This window comes from Cnephaeus nilssonii (genome assembly GCF_951640355.1).
Source record: "Cnephaeus nilssonii genome assembly, contig: SCAFFOLD_101, whole genome shotgun sequence".
NCBI classification, from domain to species: Eukaryota; Metazoa; Chordata; class Mammalia; order Chiroptera; family Vespertilionidae; genus Cnephaeus; species Cnephaeus nilssonii.
In genome coordinates, this window is record NW_027645480.1 from 100,160 (window position 1) to 117,191 (window position 17,032).

Consider the following 17,032-nt stretch of genomic DNA (forward strand, 5'->3'; position numbering starts at 1 on the left):
GGCCCGGTGTCGCTGCGGAACGCGCACAAGCAGCCCGGACCCCCCGGCGCTGGGACCGTCGGCACAGGGGCGTGTCCTCAGGCAGCTGGGGACTCCGGGCCGGCGGGCAGGGGTCAGCGAGGTCCGGTCGGCCAAGCAAGGGAGAGTCCGGGCGCTCGGGGACGGCGGCGCGAAGTCCCCGAGGGGGGTCGGGGCTCCGGGGGTCCCCGGGCGGGGCGGACGGGAGGGCAGCCGGAGTTCGGGGTTGGCCACTGCCCCCCCTCGGGGCCCGGGTGTGCGGCTCCCGGGGGGCGAGCTGGGCGCGCTCAGGGCCGGTGTCCGGCTCGGGCCGCACCCACTGAGCCGCGCCGTGCCTAGGCCCGCGATCGCCGCCTGCGGCTCCGAGTCCCCGCGTCCGGCTCCCGCCGGTTGCCCGGCAACAACGCGCACCCGCCCCACTTCCGGCGTCACCACCGTGACGTCACGCTCTGGCGCAGAGAGGGGCGGGGCGGCTCCAGGCCACGCCCCCACGGAGCTCCGCCCCCGGCACCGCCCTGACGCTGTGGGAAGCGGGCGCGGCTTTCACGGTGCGAGGCCCGGTGCACGCGCTCCACGCGGACTGTCCGGGCGGCTGCGTGACGCCTTCCCCGCAGGCTCCCGACCTCGTCCTTCCCGCTGCCTCCCGAGCCCCCGGCAGTGCCCCGGTCCTGCCGGCCCTCCCGCTGCTGCCATCCCGGGGCGAGGGCGCCGCTGCGCCAGCCTCGCCCTTTGCCAGCGCCCCTCCAGGCGTCCCGGCTTTCCCTTCCGCCCACCCCGGGTCCCGCCGTCAGCCTCGGAGGGAGCCGCCCGGCGCAGCCTCAGGCCCGCAGGCCCGGACCCTCACCCCGGCCGGTCTACCTGCGCTCACCGCTCCCCACCCTGGGACCTCGGGGCGAACCGCCCTCTCCCTGGTCCTCAGCCCAGCTACGGGAATATTAACTTAAAAATCACCGATGAGATCATTCTCTGAACGCTGGCCCGCAGCCTCCTGCTCCCTACCCTGCTTCCCGCACAACAGCCGGCTCTGCAGTGTGAGCAACCACACGGCCCAGACTGCCCAGCCTGGACAGACACCGGGTGACCCTGCAGGCGGTGACCAGGCGCCGGGCGGCCACTTCTGGGACCCCTGATCCACTGTCCTTGCTGTCTGCACAGCCCAGGGCCTGGCAGGAGTGTTGCCCCCACCTCAGGGGCGGGTGGGGAAGCCCAGGCCCAGGCCCAGGCCCGAGGCCGGAGGGAGGGGTGGCCAGGGCTGGAGCCAGCTCCTCTGAGGCTCCCCATGCCCCGTGTGGACCTGGGTGGGGGTGAGGACAGCGCTGTGACCCTCAGGGTGAGGGATGGCAGCACCCAGGCACACAGCAGCACCTGGCGTCCCAGACTAGTCCGAGTCCTGACCCCCCAACCCGTGAACAGGGAACTTACAAGGTAAAAGGAACTTCCCAGACGTGTTAAGACTCCTGAGATGGGGAGATGGTCCTGGGAGGTGGTTATGCTGTTGAGCCCAGTAATCACAGGGTCCTTCCCAGAGGGAGACGGGGGAGAGGGTGAGGGAGGTGGGAGAGGGGCGTACATGGTGGTGGAAGGAGACCTGATTGGGGTGCTGAACACACCATACACCGTACAGATGATGTGTTGTAAGATTGTACACCGGACACCTATACAATCCTATTAGCCAATGTCACCCCAATAAATGCAATAAAAATAAGTTGTTTTAAGAGAGGGGGGCAGCCCTGGCTAGAGTGGTTAGAGCATCGGCCCACGGACCGAAAGGTCGCGGGTTGGATTCCCAGTCAAGGGCACATACCTGGGTTGCAGGTTCAATTCCCACCTGGTCCGTCTGGGCGAGTTCAGGAGGCAACCAATCAACGTGTCTCTCTGGCATTGATGTTTCTCTCTCTCTCTTTCTCTCTCTCTCTCTCTCTCTCCCTCCCTCCCTCCCTTCTCCCTCCCTTCCACTCTCTCTAAAAGATCAATGGAGCCGAAACCGGTTTGGCTCAGTGGATAGAGCGTCGGCCTGCGGACTCAAGGGTCCCAGGTTCGATTCTGGTTAAGGGCGTGTACCTTGGTTTCGGGCACATCCCCAGTAGGGGGCGTGCAGGAGGCAGCTGATCGATGTTTCTCTCTCATCGATGTTTCTAACTCTCTATCCCTCTCTCTTCCTCTCTGTAAAAAATCAATAAAATATATTTTAAAAAAAAAGATCAATGGAAAAACTATCCTTGGAGGCAGGAGGCTCAGAGTCAGAGAGGATGGAAGGTGGGAGCAGGGGTCGGAGTGAGGAATGCAGGTGGCCTTGAGAGGCTTGAAAAGGCAAGGCAGTGGTCTTCCCTGAACCCCCAGAGGAACAGCCCCCCCCCCCCCCCCCCACTGAAAGAATGAACGAACTGTAACTCTATGCGCGGTTACCTGTCTCAGTGGCCACAGGACATCATACCTGGTGACCCCACTCAGGAGGTGCTCCGAGGGTGAGCCAAGACCCAGAGGGGGCAGCAGAGGGGACCCCGACATTGGGTGCTCAGCCCGGCGGAAGGAGGGGGTGAGGGCAGCCCAGGCTGCTGATAGGTGACCCCTGCTCCTCAGGTCAGCATCTGGACAGAGACCCGGCATGACATGGGTCCCAGCCAAAGGCCAGGCCTCCACGGGGGTGGGCAGGGCAGGCAGCTGTTCAAGGTAAGCATGCTTCACCAGCTGGGAGAGACTGGCCAGCGGGGCAGGTCCCCCTTAAAGTGGGGGTACAGGGGCCATGAAGTGGGGTGCAGTGTGGTCAGGAGAAAGAGCCCATGTGGCCCTCCCAGGCCCCTCAGGAAGGACACCCCGGCCTCTCCCTGAGCCCCAGCCCTGCTGCATGGGGTGAGGGTAGCTGTGGAGGTCCAGATACACCCGCCCCCCCTCCCCCGTGCCCCTCGGGGTGGGCAGGGCCAGGGCAGGGACACGGCAAGAGCTATTTTTGCTTATGCTGCTGCGGCTGCTGCAAAGATGCATCAATCATTGATGCTCCTCGCGTCCCTGCTGCCTGGAGCGGCGGAGAGCCCGGTGCGGGTGGGTGGGGCTCTGCCCAGAGCCAGGCCTGCAGAGATGTGGCTGGAGCCCCAGCTCCTCGCCCTGCCTCCAACAGTGCCCTGCACCCCAGTACCAGCACCCAGGTGCCCAACTCTGGGAGGCGGCAGGCAAGCCTGGACCCCTGACCCGCGGGCCAAGGCCAGGGCTGGGGGTCCCGGGGAGGAGGGCCTGTTTGTCAATGAAGAGGGCACTGCAGGACCGCCCGGCCCCCACCCAGGGGGTGGTCCCCAGAGGCGGTGTGTGTGCCGGGGGGCTGTGAGGTGGGCCCTCGTCTCCGTGCCTCCGGGGGACAGCGATTCCTGAGCACGCCCAGTGTGTGCGGTCTGGGGTGGGGCGTCTGTCCCGAGGGGGCACTGGGTCAGGCTGCAGCTGAGGGGGACGAGGCGGCTCCTGGCAGCACAGGGCTCTGCGGCAGGCGCGTGGCCAGGCCTCGCTGGGGGTCCGGCCGGGCGGGGAGGCACCGAGGAGTTTCCTGGGTCCCACTGGGCGCCTTCTCCCGTGGGGCCCTGGGATCTGGGGCCTGCAGGCGGGAGGAGGGTGGGAGGGGAGGGGTCCCGCAGGGCCTGACCGGCTGGCCTGGGGGCAATAGCCAACTTCCGGACAGATTCCCCCTGCACACTGTGGGGTACACTGCCTGTGGAGCCAGGGCCTCCCAGGGACAAAATGGGGCCCACGTGGCCCTAGGGCAGTGGTTGGCAAACTGCGACATCTGCCCTAGGGGGTACTAGGAGTGAGCACAGCAGGTGGTGTTCGCCTCTGCTTCAGAGCAGGCAGGAGAGGGGAAGGGCAGCCCTGGGGTGGGGGTCCCTGCCCCCCATCCTGAATCTGGGGCCCCAGGGACCACCCAGCTGCACGGGGGCCAGCAGTGCGTGGCTCAGCCCCTTCCTCGGTGCTCAGGCCAGGCAGCCCCAGCCTCTCGCCAGGCCCCCCCCCCCCGGCCCCGCCCCACGGAGCTGCTGGGAGCCACCACAGGCCCGCGTGCACAATCAGGATATGCCACTTTATCACGTGGAGTGAGGCTGCTTCATTTGGGTGGGGGCCCAGGGTCCCCACAACTTCACCAAGGTCATGCGCCCAATGGGGACACAGAGCTGTGCCCCAAGGTGTCCTAAGACTGCCCCGTGTCCCCCCGCACCCACCGCCAGATGGGCGGGCTGAGACCCTTGACAGACCTGCGCAGGCGCCGGACTGGACTCACCGCGGGCAGAGCAAGGCCGGTCTGGGGCGGGGGCGGCAGGGGCTCTGGCCCAGGGCGTGCTGCCCAGCCTGAGGAGACAGCAGGCAGGGGGGTGCGACCCGCGCCGTGTCCCTCCTGAAGGACAGGGCTGAGCCCATCACGCCACGGGCTGGAGACGCGGGAGCCTGCCAGGGCCTCTTCCCGGCAGGGAAGCCGCGTCTGTCCGGCCGCTGCTGGAAGGCTGCCCGCGGCGGCCGCTGCCGGGAACCGGAGTGAGTCATGCAGAGCACTCACCTGGGCCTGCGTGTGCATCAGGGAGCCAGGACGCTGTGCACCTGCGTGTGCATGCAAGCCGTGCATGTGCATGTGCGTGTCCCATCCCAGCAGGTGGGCTGGGGTGGGTGCACGTGTGTGAGTGCGTGTGCCTTCTCTGAGTGCAGGGGGACCTGTCCAAGCAGATCTGTATCTGGGTATTGGGCCCAGTGTGTGTGTGAGTGTGAGTGTGAGTGTGTGAGTGTATGTGAGTGAGTGTGTATGAGTGTGTGTGTGAGTTTGAGTGTGTGAGAGTGTGTGTGTGAGTGTGTGAGAGTGTGTGTGAGAGTGTGTGTGTGAGTGTGTGTGTGTGTGTGTGACGGGCCCTCCCTGTGTGTGTGAGTGTGTGAGAGTGTGTGTGTGAGTGTGTGTGTTTGAGTGTGTGTGAGTGTGTGTGTGAGAGTGTGTGTTTGAGTGTGTGTGAGTGAATGTGTGAGAGTGTGTGAGTATGTGTTTGAGTGTGTGTGTGTGTAAGTGTGTGTGTAAGTGTGTGTGAGAGTGTATGTGTGTATGAGTGTGTGTGTGAGTGTGTGTGAGAGTGTATGTGAGTGTGTATGAGTGTGTGTGTGAGTGTGTGTGAGTGTGTGTGTGAGTGTGTGTTTCAAGGCTGTGTGGGTGAGTGTGTGTGTGTGAGTGAGTGTGTGTGTATGTGTGTGTGTGTGTGAGTGTATGTGAGTGTGTGTGAGTGTGTGAGAGTCTGTGTGTGTGTGTCTGTGTTTCAAGGCTGTGTGTGTGAGTGTGTGTGTGTGAGTGAGTGTGTGTGTATGTGTGTGTGTGTGTGTGAGTGTATGTGAGTGTGTGTGAGTGTGTGAGAGTCTGTGTGTGTGTGTGTGTGTGTCTGTGTTTCAAGGCTGTGTCTGAGGGGCCTGCAGTAAAGGGGCCGTGTGTCCATCTGCCACCCCTGACCAGCGGCAGCCGCAGTGCCCCTCCTGGTAGCTGTGCTCTCCTGGGTCTGTTCTAGCCCCGGCTCCCCCCACCCCAGCAGGACTTGTCCTCCAAGGTGCCCTGCCACAGCCTGAGCCTCAGCTCACCCCGACTCCATGGAAACGCCTCCCCTGGGCTCCCCACTCACTGCCCACTTCCCCAGGGGAGCCGCCCTCTGCATAGCAACCGTGGCCCCCAACCGTCCTGCCGCCCTCACCAGCTCCCCTCTGCCCGACGCCCCTCCTCCCACCCCCCGGAGCTCTCCAGACTGGCAGCGCTTGCCCAGGCACCCCCACCCAGCGGGGTGGTCTTTCCTCAGCCTCCACTGCCCCCGCCCCACGGGCCTGCCAGCGGGTGGACCAGCCTCGGTCACCGTCCTCTGTCCTCTGCACACACACTGCTCTGCTGCCTGTTCCCGCCTCCTGAGGGCGTGGCCCCTACACTGTGGGCCCAGGGCCTTCCAGGACCCCCCCCCCCCCACCTGGGGGAGCGCATCCGGAGCCCCCAGGGCAGGGGTCAGATCACCAGTCACAGCCTCCTCCCTGCAGCCCCCAGGGCGCCCCGCACCCGGCCTGTGATGAACATGCCCGTCTGGACTGGACGGTAAGACTGCGGCTCCGGGTCCGAAGGCAACTCTCTGGGCCCGGAGAGTGGGGGCGGGGCTGGCCCGCAGCGGAGACCGGCGGGGTCCAGCGGGAGGTCCGACGTGGGCGGGGCGCGAGGGCGGGCATGGGGCGGGGCCTGACGGGCCCTCCCTGGCAGGGGCGTGGTCTGGTCACCACGGGGCGGGGCCTGTGGCCCCGCAGCCAATGGGCTGAATGAGGCCGGCGGCGCCGCCCCCGCTGGCTCGCAGGGGCGGGGCCTGGGCGGGCCGGGGCGGGGCCGGGCGGTGGCGGGGTCGCGGGGCGCGGGCTCCGTCCGCAGTCCGAGGCCGGCCGTCCGCGGCAGCGGAGCCGCAGAGCTGAGCGCGGCGCCCGCCCCGCTCCGGGCCGCTCTCGCGCCGGATCCGGACCAGCGACTGAAGGCGCCGGGCCGCCGCCCCGCCCCGCCCGGCCGCCGCGATGTGCGACTGCTTCCACGTGGTGCTGCCCGCCTGGCCCGGAGCCCCCGGCAGCGGTGCGCCCCTCCGCCTGCAGCCCGCGCCCCGAGGCGGGTGGGGGCCGCGCCGGGTGCGGTGCCGGCCGGGGTGAGGGCGCCTCGGGGACCGGCCCGCGGTGCCGCGCGCGTCCGTGCGTCTCGGGAGCCTCTCGGGCCTCTGCCTGCCTCCTCCGGGGCCTCGCCGTCCACCTGTGCCGCCTCTCCCGCCTCCATCCCGCCCTGGGCTCTCCGGTCGCCCATCCATCTTACCGCCTCCTCCGCGGCGCCGGCCTCTCTCCCCACTCGCTGCCCACACCTGTCTCTCTCCGTCGTGTCCCCCGCTGTCCCCCCGGGAAGTTGTCTTGTCCCTGGAGATGCCGCACGCGTGAGCGGGGCGTGAGGGCGATGGGCCACCAGGCCTGCCGTCGAACCCGTTTTGGGGGTGCTTTTGGGGGTGCGCGAGATTGAGAGCTGCTGGTCTCGGTCCAGGGCTGCCAGGTGGCTGGGCTGGGTCCGTGGGGTGGCTCCTCCGTGGCTGGGCCCCTGGGCGGCTGGTGGCTGTGGCAGGAATGGACCCGAAGTCTGGGGTTCGGTGAGGGACCTGAGGGGGTCAGAGGTCAGGCCACCGTGCTGGGCGAGGGAAGGTGGGTGTTGGGCCTCGTCCTCGGAATGAGCACCAGGTGGTCTCGGCCACCTGCCTGCCAGGCTCTGGGCCTGGCTCCAGGGCGTCTGCAGGGAGGGCGGGGCTGAGGCAGTCCTCCCAGCCCCGGTCGGGGATGCGGCCCCGGGGTCGGGGATGCGGTCCCCGGTCAGGGATGCGGCCCCGGTCGGGGATGCGGTCCCCGGTCAGGGATGCGGCCTCGGGGGTCAGGGATGCAGCCCACGGTCAGGGATGCGGTCCCCGGTCAGGGATGCGGCCTCGGGGGTCAGGGATGTGGCCCGGGTCAGGGATGCGGTCCCCGGTCAGGGATGCGGCCTCAGGTCAGGGATGTGGCCCCGGTCAGGGATGTGGCCCGGGTCGGGGATGCGCCCCAGGTAGGTCAGGGATGCGGCCCCGGGGGTCAGGGATGGGGCCTCAGGTCGGGGATGCGGCAGCCTGGCCACACCCGGGCACCTGGCCCGTTGCCCGCGCGGGGGCTGGGCTCGGCTGCGTCGGTGCAGGCTGGACCTCACGCCGTGGGGAAAGCAGATCAATGACGTGATGGCGCTGCTGGTGCAGGGGACGGGGTGCCGCTGGCCTGGGCACACCCCTCCAGCCACAGCAGGCCCTGCCGTGGCCCCTCCTGTTCCCCATTTGTCTGATGATTCTGAGGCCCAGCTGGCCTCCTGAGCGGGCCTCCCCCACCCAGATGGGAGCGGCGGGAGACTGACGGCCACTGTGGTCGACAGCCCCCAGCCGCCTCCTCCAGGGGGGCCCGGGCCCGCACCCCGGGGACCCAGCACAGCGCGGGAGAGCGGCGGGGGCCTGGAGGACAGGGCGGGCGTTGCTCTGCCTCCGCCCAGAGGCCGCCCCGGGCCGCAGGCTCCAGGGTCCATCTCGCCAGCCTCCTGCCTCTCAGGCCTGGGCCCTCCCCGCCTGAGGCCTCATCCTCTGCTGGGTCTTGGTGGTTCCCTGGCCTCCTGGCGGCCAGCTAGGCGTCCGCTCTTAGGGGTGGAGGTCAGCGCCTCTCGTGGGCAGTGGTGGGAGACCTGCTGCATCAGAGGGGGGTGCCCAGCACACAGAGGCGGAGCCTGCACCCCCTCCCCCATAAGGCCCCAGGGGGTTGGTCCAGGCCTTTTCCAGGGGAGATTCCTCCCTAGAGGGCTTGGAGGGACCACACCCTGGTCTCTCCACTCACCCACGCCTGCCCCCTGCACCAGCCACGCAGGGCCGGTCTGCACCCCTATCCCACGTCTAGAGCAGTGGTCGGCAAACTCATTAGTCAGCAGAGCCAAATATCAGTGTACAACGATTGAAATTTCTTTTGAGAGCCGAAAACCGACTTCTGCGCATGGGCCACGAAGTTTCAATCGCACTGTATGTGCGCGCCCGCACGTGGTATTTTGTGGAAGAGCCACACTCAAGGGGCCAAAGAGCCTCATGTGGCTCCCGAGCTGCAGTTTGCTGACCACTGGTCTAGGGGGAGAGAGCCATATCCCCTGCAGCCTGCGTGTAAAGGCTGCCCCCTGGTGGCTGTGCAGGGAACGTACCCGAGCAGGGATCTGCCCAGCCTCCCGGAACCGACCAGGTCCAGCTCCCTCCCCACACCCGGAACCGCCCTCCCAGGTGACCTTCCCTATTCCAGAATGCCCTGTGCCACCCCCACGCAGGACACGGAATCCCTCACCTGCGATGGCTCCCGTGGCCACGGCTCTTTCCAGAGGCACAGCAGGGTCTGGACAGCTGGGCGACAGGGAGCCCCCTGACCTCCGGCCTCACACCTGAAAGCCCCTGGCTTGGCCGGAGAAGCTCCCACGAGGGCCAGGGAGGCCCCAGGGGCAGTGCTGACTATGCAGGGGGTCGGGGTGGCTCTGGGAATGCCATGGCCTCCCCAAGGGCAGTGCAGTGCTGGGCCCCCCGTGGCCCCGCCCTCCTGCCCGGCCCTGGGCTGGAGGGGCTGGAGGGCTGGAGGCTGGATCTCGCATCTGTGAACAGGAGTGACCAAGCTGCCACGGCCAAGGTCAGGCAGAGCTGGCAGCCGGGCAGGCAGTCTGCGCCATCCACACTAGCGCAGGGCTGTGTCCCCATCTTGCAGATGGGAACACTGAGTCTAGGAGCAGCGTGGAGGCTCTCCGGCCTCTGCAGGGCCCAGAGCGGCCCTGTCACATGCTTTACGCAGTGACCTATGACCGGGACAGGGGCGCCCTCGCGTGCCCCTCTCCAGCCTAGAAGTGTGCCTGGCAGGCCGGGCATGGAGGAGGAGGCAGGCGAGGCCATCTTGGCCCAGGTGCCAGCCCTCCCGCCACCTTAATGAGCTGGACCCTCAGAGCCACTGCTGGGGATGGCTGTGCCCGACAGCACCCCTGGGTCTGGGACAGCTGGGCGTGAGCCCCAAGTCCTGGGAAAGGGGTGGGGTGGGGCCAGGCCCAAGGCCCCGCCTCCCCGGGGCACTCACGCAGTGTGGCCCCCCCCCCGCCATGGTGTGTGACCTGCGGTAGGAATGCCCTGTGGCCTCGTTTCCCTCGGTCCAAGCTCTTCTGTCCTCGACCAGTCAGGAGCCGCCTCTTCCAGGAAGGCCCCCTGACTGCTGGGCCCACCCACGCTCCTTCAGGCTCTGACCCTCTCTGCCTCCTTCCGGGCGGGCGGCCCTTTGCTGAAGGCCCCTGTGTTTTAGGTTCGGCCTGGGGGTGAGCCCCAGGCAGGTGGGGTGAGGCCCTGCCACCCACCTCAGGGCTGAAAAACCCAGACCTTCCCAGCTTGGTCCTGTGCCTGGGAGGAGGCGACCCTGCGCTCAGAGCTAATGTGAGGGGTGCCTGCGTCTGTCTGCATTCCGAGGGCCCCGGACTTGGAGGCCATGCAGCAGGGGCGAGTCAGGCAGCCTCGGGGGCAGGAGCAGTCAGGGAGGGCTGCTCGGAGGAAGGGCTGTCAGATGGGGACAGCCGCACCTGCAGGAGGCCTGGAGAGTGTTAGCTGGGGGAGCGGCAGGTGGCCAACAGGGTGGGGTGGGGTGGGGGTTCAGGGGAGCGGGCAGGGGCCGGGCTGTCAGCAGGGAGGGCTCTTTTGAGGGCACCAGGACGCTCCAAAGGGGTTCAGGGCAGGTCCTGAGGGGAGCGGGGAGGCTGGACGAGAAGATGGGGGGCTGAGGGCTGAGAGGGGGGCTGGGGTGAGCCCAGAGCGGTCTGAGTGTGCACACGGAACCGCTGCCTCCCTGACCCCCACCCCCATCTCACTCCAAGGCAGCTGCCACCCGTGCCGGGTCAGAGCCTGGGGGCGCCTCTGCCAGGCCTCCCCCCGCACCCCCCCCCCCCACCTCCAGGCTCCCCGTGTTTTTCTTTTTTTGGAAGCCCAGGGGCCGGGAGCCAGAGGCGGCCTCGCTGGGATGAATATTTAATGGCAGGAGCACTTTCTAAAATGGAAAAATGGATCTGGGCCGAGCTGGAAGGTGGGGCGGGAGGAGGCAGCACCCCTGTGCCCGCACTCCCCCTCGCTGTCCCCGCCGCACAGGAGCCCCTGCTGGCCCGGCCCACGGGAGGGCGCCTGGCAGGCCCACGGCCCGGGGCTGGGAGGGGCCGGCCTCGAGCTGCTGAGTCCTGGGAGGGTCCTCCAGCCGCATCCTGCCTGGCCCGGGGTGTCCACGGGGGAGCTCGGAGGGGAGACAGCGGGCGGGGCCTCGCCTCCCCGTGGGCACCGCGGGTGGTGGGCGGCCCAGGCCCACTGGCTGCTGGGAGCTGTGCGTGAGTCCGACCACGTCCTCTGGAATCTGCCCCTCCCGCCCAGCCTCGGCCCTGCCGGACCCCCATTTCCCGAGCTCTGCGGGCCTTGCTGGACCCTCGGGGGCGGGACGAGGGTGGCCTCACGGGGCCTGGCTGTAGGACCCTCCGGGGCACCCCCTTCCCAGCAGGCCTTGCTCCTGGGTGGTGCCCGCACCCGAGGGCGCCTCGTGACACATCCCCTGAGAATGGCACGCTCAGTCCCGGCCGCCTTGCCAGCTGATTCACTATCAGCTGCCCCGGCCCTGCCCGCCCGCCCGCAGCGCCTTCCGAGGGCCCTCTGCAGGGGCCGGGCTGCAGCCGCCGGGCAGGGCACTGCGGGCACTGGCTGGGCAGTGGGGCTCAGGCCCGCACACTGCAGCTCCCAGCCTGCCTGCCGGGCCTGGCGGCGGGGACCCGGGGGTCGGGGCCCGGCATGTCCCTGCAGGACTGGAGCCAGCGGGGGCAGCGGTGAGGGCAGCCCCCCGGCTTGAGCCTCTGCAAGGTCACGGTGGTCTTGACCCTGAGCCCCGTGCTCCCAGCCTGACCCTCCCTCCCTCCCTGCCCAGGGTTCCCGGCCTGTGCAGCCGCGTCTCCCACCCCCACCTCCCGCCGGTCCATCTGGGAGCCGCGGTGCGCAGCCTGGGCCGGGCTGCTGGTGCTGCCCCCGGGGGCGGGGGCCGGGGTGGGGGGAGTCCGGTCCGAGCTGGGCGGGCGCCTGAGCACAGGCCTGAGTCAGGGGGGCCTGTGGTGGGGGAACGGAGCCTGGGCTCAGGGAGGGGCCCCGCTCGCAGGCCCCAGAGCATTAGGGCTGGAGGTGCCGCCCTCAGCTTCCCAGGTGGGGGCCTCACAAAGGTGACCCCAAGGTGCAGGGGATGAGGTCAAGGAGGACCTGGGGTTCAGGAGACGGAGGCTGAGGAGGGGGGTGCGGCGACCCTGCCCCTGCCAGCCCCCCTCCCACTCAGCCAGCACCCCGACCTGACCCGGGGCGGTGAGGGTCTGGTGGGGTGTCAGGCTGTAAACGGGGAGCTCCAGGTGAGAGCGTGGGGCTGTGGGAGGGGTGACATCACCCGCCGGCAGGCCTGGCTGTCCTCTCTCGCCGGCAGTAAAGCTGTTTGTGGCTGTTAAGGTGTTGGGGTGCAGGGGCCAGGGTGGCACTCCCCAGGGCCTCTGACCCGTCTCGTCTGCCCACCCGGCTCCCTGCCCGGGGGCTGGAGCTTTCTCGGGGAGCCCTCGGAGGAGTCGGCCCTTCTCTGCCGGGTCGCCCCACCTCCCACTGCTCCCGGCTCCTTGCGTCTGGGTGGGGGCCCCTCTCCAGCAGCTGCTTTTGTGCCTGGGGACCCCAGCCGCCCAGGGCCCCCCGGCCTGCAGCCACCACTGCCCTCCCTGCAGGGCTGGGCCTGACCACTCGCTCCCCCGGCCTGCTGCGACCTGCTTGCGGGGGGTGGGGTGTGGGGGTGCAGCGCCCCAGCCGCGGGCCCACCTGCAGGCCTGGGCGAGGGCGGATGGCCCTGCACGCGGCAGACGGAGGGCTGTGGGCCGTCCGCCCGTCCTGCCCGGGCCTGCACCGGCTGCCTGCCAGGGCTCCGGAGCTGGGAGGAGGCTTCACCGGGCGTGGGCTTCACCCGAGGACGGCAGCGGGGGGGGGGGGGGGGGGGGGGGGGAGGGGGGGAGGGGGGAGGTGACAGGTGGCAGGTCTCTGTCGGACCCCTGGGGACCTGGGTCCTCAGACTTGGGGGGGGGGTGTTCCCAGCCACCACGTATCTGCAGGTGCCCGGGTGGGGGTGTGAAGATGCCCCCTGATGCCTGCTCCCCGCCCCCCAGGGCTCTGAGCGGGGCTGCTGAGCTTGGGCTGAGAGGGCCGGAGGGGTCAGGCTGCCCTCCAGGAGGGGGGGGGGCAGGCCCAGGCCACCCCCCCGGCCCCGTGGGCGGGCGTGTCCAGCCCCGGCTGGCCTGGGTGGCAGGGGTCTCCGCAGCCTGGGGCCCAGATGGAGCAGGATCGGTGCCCGGCTGCGGTCCCTCCAGGAAGGGCACCGACAGGGAGACTGAGGCAGAGGGCTGTGTGTGGCCTGTCTGGAGGGTCCCCTCTGACATGCGGGTCTGGCGGCACAGCAGGAGTGGGCCGGGCCGGGCCGGGCCGGGCGGGCAGAACTGGCCTGGCTTGGGCTGGGCCGTGGGTGCGGTGACTCACACATCCCCACGCTGGGCTGGGCGGTGTTTCCTTCCCCAGTCAGCTGCTCGGGCTGGGGGGGCTGGGGGAGGGGCGGGTCCCCACTCTCAGACACAGAGCGCCTGGAAGGGGCGGCCCCCTCCCCCGGTGGGGCTCCGGGCCAGCCGGGGAGGAGGCCTGAGGGAGGGGGCCGCGGAGGGGAGGGGCCCAGGAGGGCAGCTGGGCGAGCCCCGGGCGGGAGCTTCACTCCTGGGCCAGCCGAGAGGACGTGGGCTCGGTAAGTGGCTGCAGCTGTGCCCCGTCCCACCCTGCCCCCTGCCTCCCCCTGCTGTTGGAGGGCACCCCCAAAGTTGGACCATGTGACCTGGGCGGGGGGGGGCGCTCCTGAACTTGTTTGGTATCTGGGGACCCTAGAGTTTGTGGAGGGCGTTCAGGCAGCCGCCTGCTTACCTGAAGGTTATGGGGGGGGTCGGGGGGGGGGCCTGGGGCCGCGGGGTCAGCCACCGTCAGGGCACCCTGTGCTGGGCACCTGAGGGCTGGCCTCTCAGCCCCCTGTCCCATCTGGGGGGGGCCACTCCTTTTGGCTGTTGGGCCCGTGGAGTTGGGGGCCACCTGCCCACCCCGTGCCTCAGTTTCCCCAGTTACCGTGGGAAACGTGCTGAGCCCACCTGCTGCCTCTCAGGCCCCGGAACTTGGCTGCACCCTCAGGCTGGGCAGGGCCCTGCTGGGTCCGGGAGGTCTGCCCGCTCCTTCCCTGCTCCGCGCATCACTCCCTGCTGTAGCGTTTATTATGCGCCGACTGTGTGCCTGCTCTGGTGCCGGCTGAGCCAGTGTTGGGGGACCGGGAGCTGCGGGGCGGGAGTGATGGCCGTGGGCCTGTGCGCTGGCAGAGAAAACAGGTGAGAAGCTCAGGGGTGGGGGGAGCCCGGGCTGGGGCGGCGGCTGGGAAGGCTGGGGCGCAGGCGCAGCCGTGTGGCTTGGGGGGCTCCAAGCCTCGCTGACCGGGAGGTAGCAGGGAGCTTTTTAAAAAATATATATATTGATTGATTTTTTACAGAGAGGAAGGGAGAGGGATAGAGTCAGAAACATCGATGAGAGAGAAACATCGATCAGCTGCCTCCTGCACACCCCCCTACTGGGGATGTGCCCGCAACCAAGGTACATGCCCTTGACCGGAATCGAACCCGGGACCCTTCAGTCCGCAGGCCGACGCTCTATCCACTGAGCCACACTGGTCAGGGCTAGCAGGGAGCTTTGAGGGGTGCCGTGGAAAGGGTCCCCTGTGAGCCCTGATGGGGTGGCTGACCACAGGGGCCGCTGAGAGGGCTGCAGCGGGGAGGCACGAGCCCCCCCAGATCTCGGGGACCCAGGCTGGTCCCGGCCCCGCTGGAGCCCGGGGGCACCTCCTGGCCACAGTTATCTCGAGAGACAGCGGGGGGGGGGGGGGTGCCGCCCGGGTCTGAAGGTCTCATGACCGTCAGCCCAGCACTGTCCTCACGCAGCTCCAGGACGAGGGGGGCCGGGTCCCGGGGTGAGCCCACGGGGGGTACGGTGCGCCGGAGCTCGAAGCAGGGTCCTAGGCCCAAACACACTTGTCCACCCCTCTCCCCCCTGTCCCCCCGCCCCCGGACCTCTCAGACCACCTGGGCCCCCTTGGCAGCCCTCCTCCCAGCAGGTCTCACGCCCGCCGTTGCCCGGGGAACATGCAAATGCGCCCCCACACCTGGCCCCCCTGGAGGCCGGTGCTGGGCCAGGGGCTGGATGCAAACGGGGGTTTTGTTTAAGCAACACTGCCGCCCCACAGGCCTCCACCTGGGCGCTGCTGGGGTGCTGTGGGGGGGCCACCTCACCGGCTCCCCGCATGCCTGGGCTCTGCCCCCTCCAGCCCCCTCCTGGGACCCGCCCCCAAAGGATTCCAATTCCTGGGACTGCAGCTTTTGGGCTATAGGGGTGCCCACCTCCATGCACCCCAAGTCCAGGGCCTCCTCCCTGGATTGTTTACGGCCTGATCAGGTGGCGTCTGAGGCGGCAGAGGGTGGGGGCGGGCTGGATGGCGGAGCACAGGAGGAGGGGGGAGGGGCTTGTCACCTCCACACCCTCCCTGTGCAGGGGGCTCTGGTGACCTTATAGTGACCCTCACTGTCTGAGGGGACTTTGGGCTGCGGGTGGGGTGCCCTGTGCTGGGGCGGAGGGGTGGCGCCCTCAGGAAGGGACGGCCGCGAGATGCCCGGGGCCTGGGCGCCCTCCTCGCCCTCCGCAGGGCTGTGGGGCCTGGCACGTGGCCTCGCCGGGCAGCCAGCATTTCCTCCTTCCTGTGGGTGCCCTGGGCGCCGGCTCTCCTTCAGGGGCGCAGAGGGACCCAGAGCTTGAACCTGCAGCCTGGCCCCCCCACACTGGCCCAGCCTGCTCCCTGCCCGTGCAGAGGGCTCGGCGGAGGGCCCGCGAGGGGGTGGCCGTGAGGGTGGACCGGCCCGCGTGGAGCAGGAGCCTCCCCCCTCAGCTTCCCAGCCGGGGTGTGCCCGCCTCCAGCTGTCAACACCGCCCTCCCGGCCCTTGTCGCCCACGATGCTCCTGGAGCAGATCTGGGGTACAGCTTCTCAGGGGCCCTCCCGCCGCGGTGCCCCCTGCACGGGGCGCCCCCCGCACGGCGCCCAGCCCGAAGCCCCGCTCGCCGGGAGCCACCCCCTGCCCGGGGTCCCAGGGCCTCTCCCAGGTCTGTGCGGGCGCCGCCCCCCTCGGGACCCGGACGCCTGCCAGGCTGCCTGCCCAGGAGGCGGTCACGGCTTGTTTTGTTGTGACTCAGAGTCAGGCCGCGGAGGCTGCGCCACGCCGCGGAGGGGGGCGGGTTTCTGGGCTGCGAGCCCTCCCAGACCGCCCACCCTCCGCTGGGCCGCCCGAGCCCTGGCCCCGGCCAGCACCTTCCTCTGCCCAGCCCAGCGGGCCCCCCTGCTGGCCGGCCCTGGGCAGGCGGCTTCCCCTCTGCAGCCTCAGTTCCCTCATCGCCTGCCCACTCACTCTCTGTGGGGATGGGTGAGGGGAGAGCCTGGGATCAGCTGCTGGGGGCCGGGCAGGCTCCACAGGATGGGGTCCAGTTCCCACCCCTCCCCGACTAGGCCAGAATCGGGGTCCAGGACTCTCTCTGCTCCCCAAGCTCGCTCCTCCCCATTGCTCCCCGCCCCCCCCCCCCCCCCCCGTGGCCAGGGTGGCCTGGGACAGTGCCAGGGAAATCGAGGCTCAGAGGGGGACAGGCTCACTCAGGGTCACCCAGCCAGTGGGCCAGGGAGCAGCTGCCAAACTCGCCCCCCCCCCCCAGCACCGGCCCTCCCGTCTGCTCTGGAGGGACAGCCCCCCCGCCCCCCAATCCCCAGCGGCGTGCTCAGGGCTGACGGGAGCTTAGTGGGTTGGGCGGGGGGCAGAGTGGAGGGATGGGGGCCAGGTTTGAGGGCTGAGTCAGCACAGACCGTTGCGTCTCCCGGGCCGCGGCTGCTCCTCGGAGCTTTCAGACGGGTCGGTGGGTCGGCGTCACGCGTGCAGGTTCCTCACTCCACTTCCACGGAGCAGGGGGTGCTGTTTGCTTAAACGGCTGCCGGAACGTCTGTTAGAGGCTGCCGCTCCTCCAGCGCGGGGCGCCCCCCCCCCCCCCCCCCCCCCCGCCTGCAGCGGGCGCCCCTGCTCACAGCGAATGGGCGTGTCCTGAGGCCTGGGGGTGCTGAGCCCCCCCTGGGCCAGCTGAGCCTCCCCGAGCTCCCCCTCCCACTGCTGCCCCCGGACGGCTCTGTGCGGTGCCGGCTCGGTGTTCTCCTGCCCGTTTTTCAGTTTTGCCATGTCTCCCTTTGGGGTGCAGCTCCCTGCGCACTGGGGGAGGGGGTGTGGGGGGGCGGGGCGGGGGGCTGGTAAACCATTTC

The 17,032-nt window shown here is 69.3% G+C and overlaps 1 protein-coding gene across 1 annotated transcript in view; it reads left to right on the forward strand.

Moving 5' to 3' along the window:
* The first annotated feature begins 6,479 nt into the window (after positions 1–6,479).
* Positions 6,480–17,032, forward strand: part of AHNAK2 (AHNAK nucleoprotein 2) — a 34,766-nt gene continuing 24,213 nt past the window's right edge. The window contains 1 exon segment of the mRNA XM_079800910.1: positions 6,480–6,607. Within this exon segment, the coding sequence (XP_079657036.1) occupies positions 6,553–6,607 (55 nt within the window). The 5' untranslated portion in view covers positions 6,480–6,552.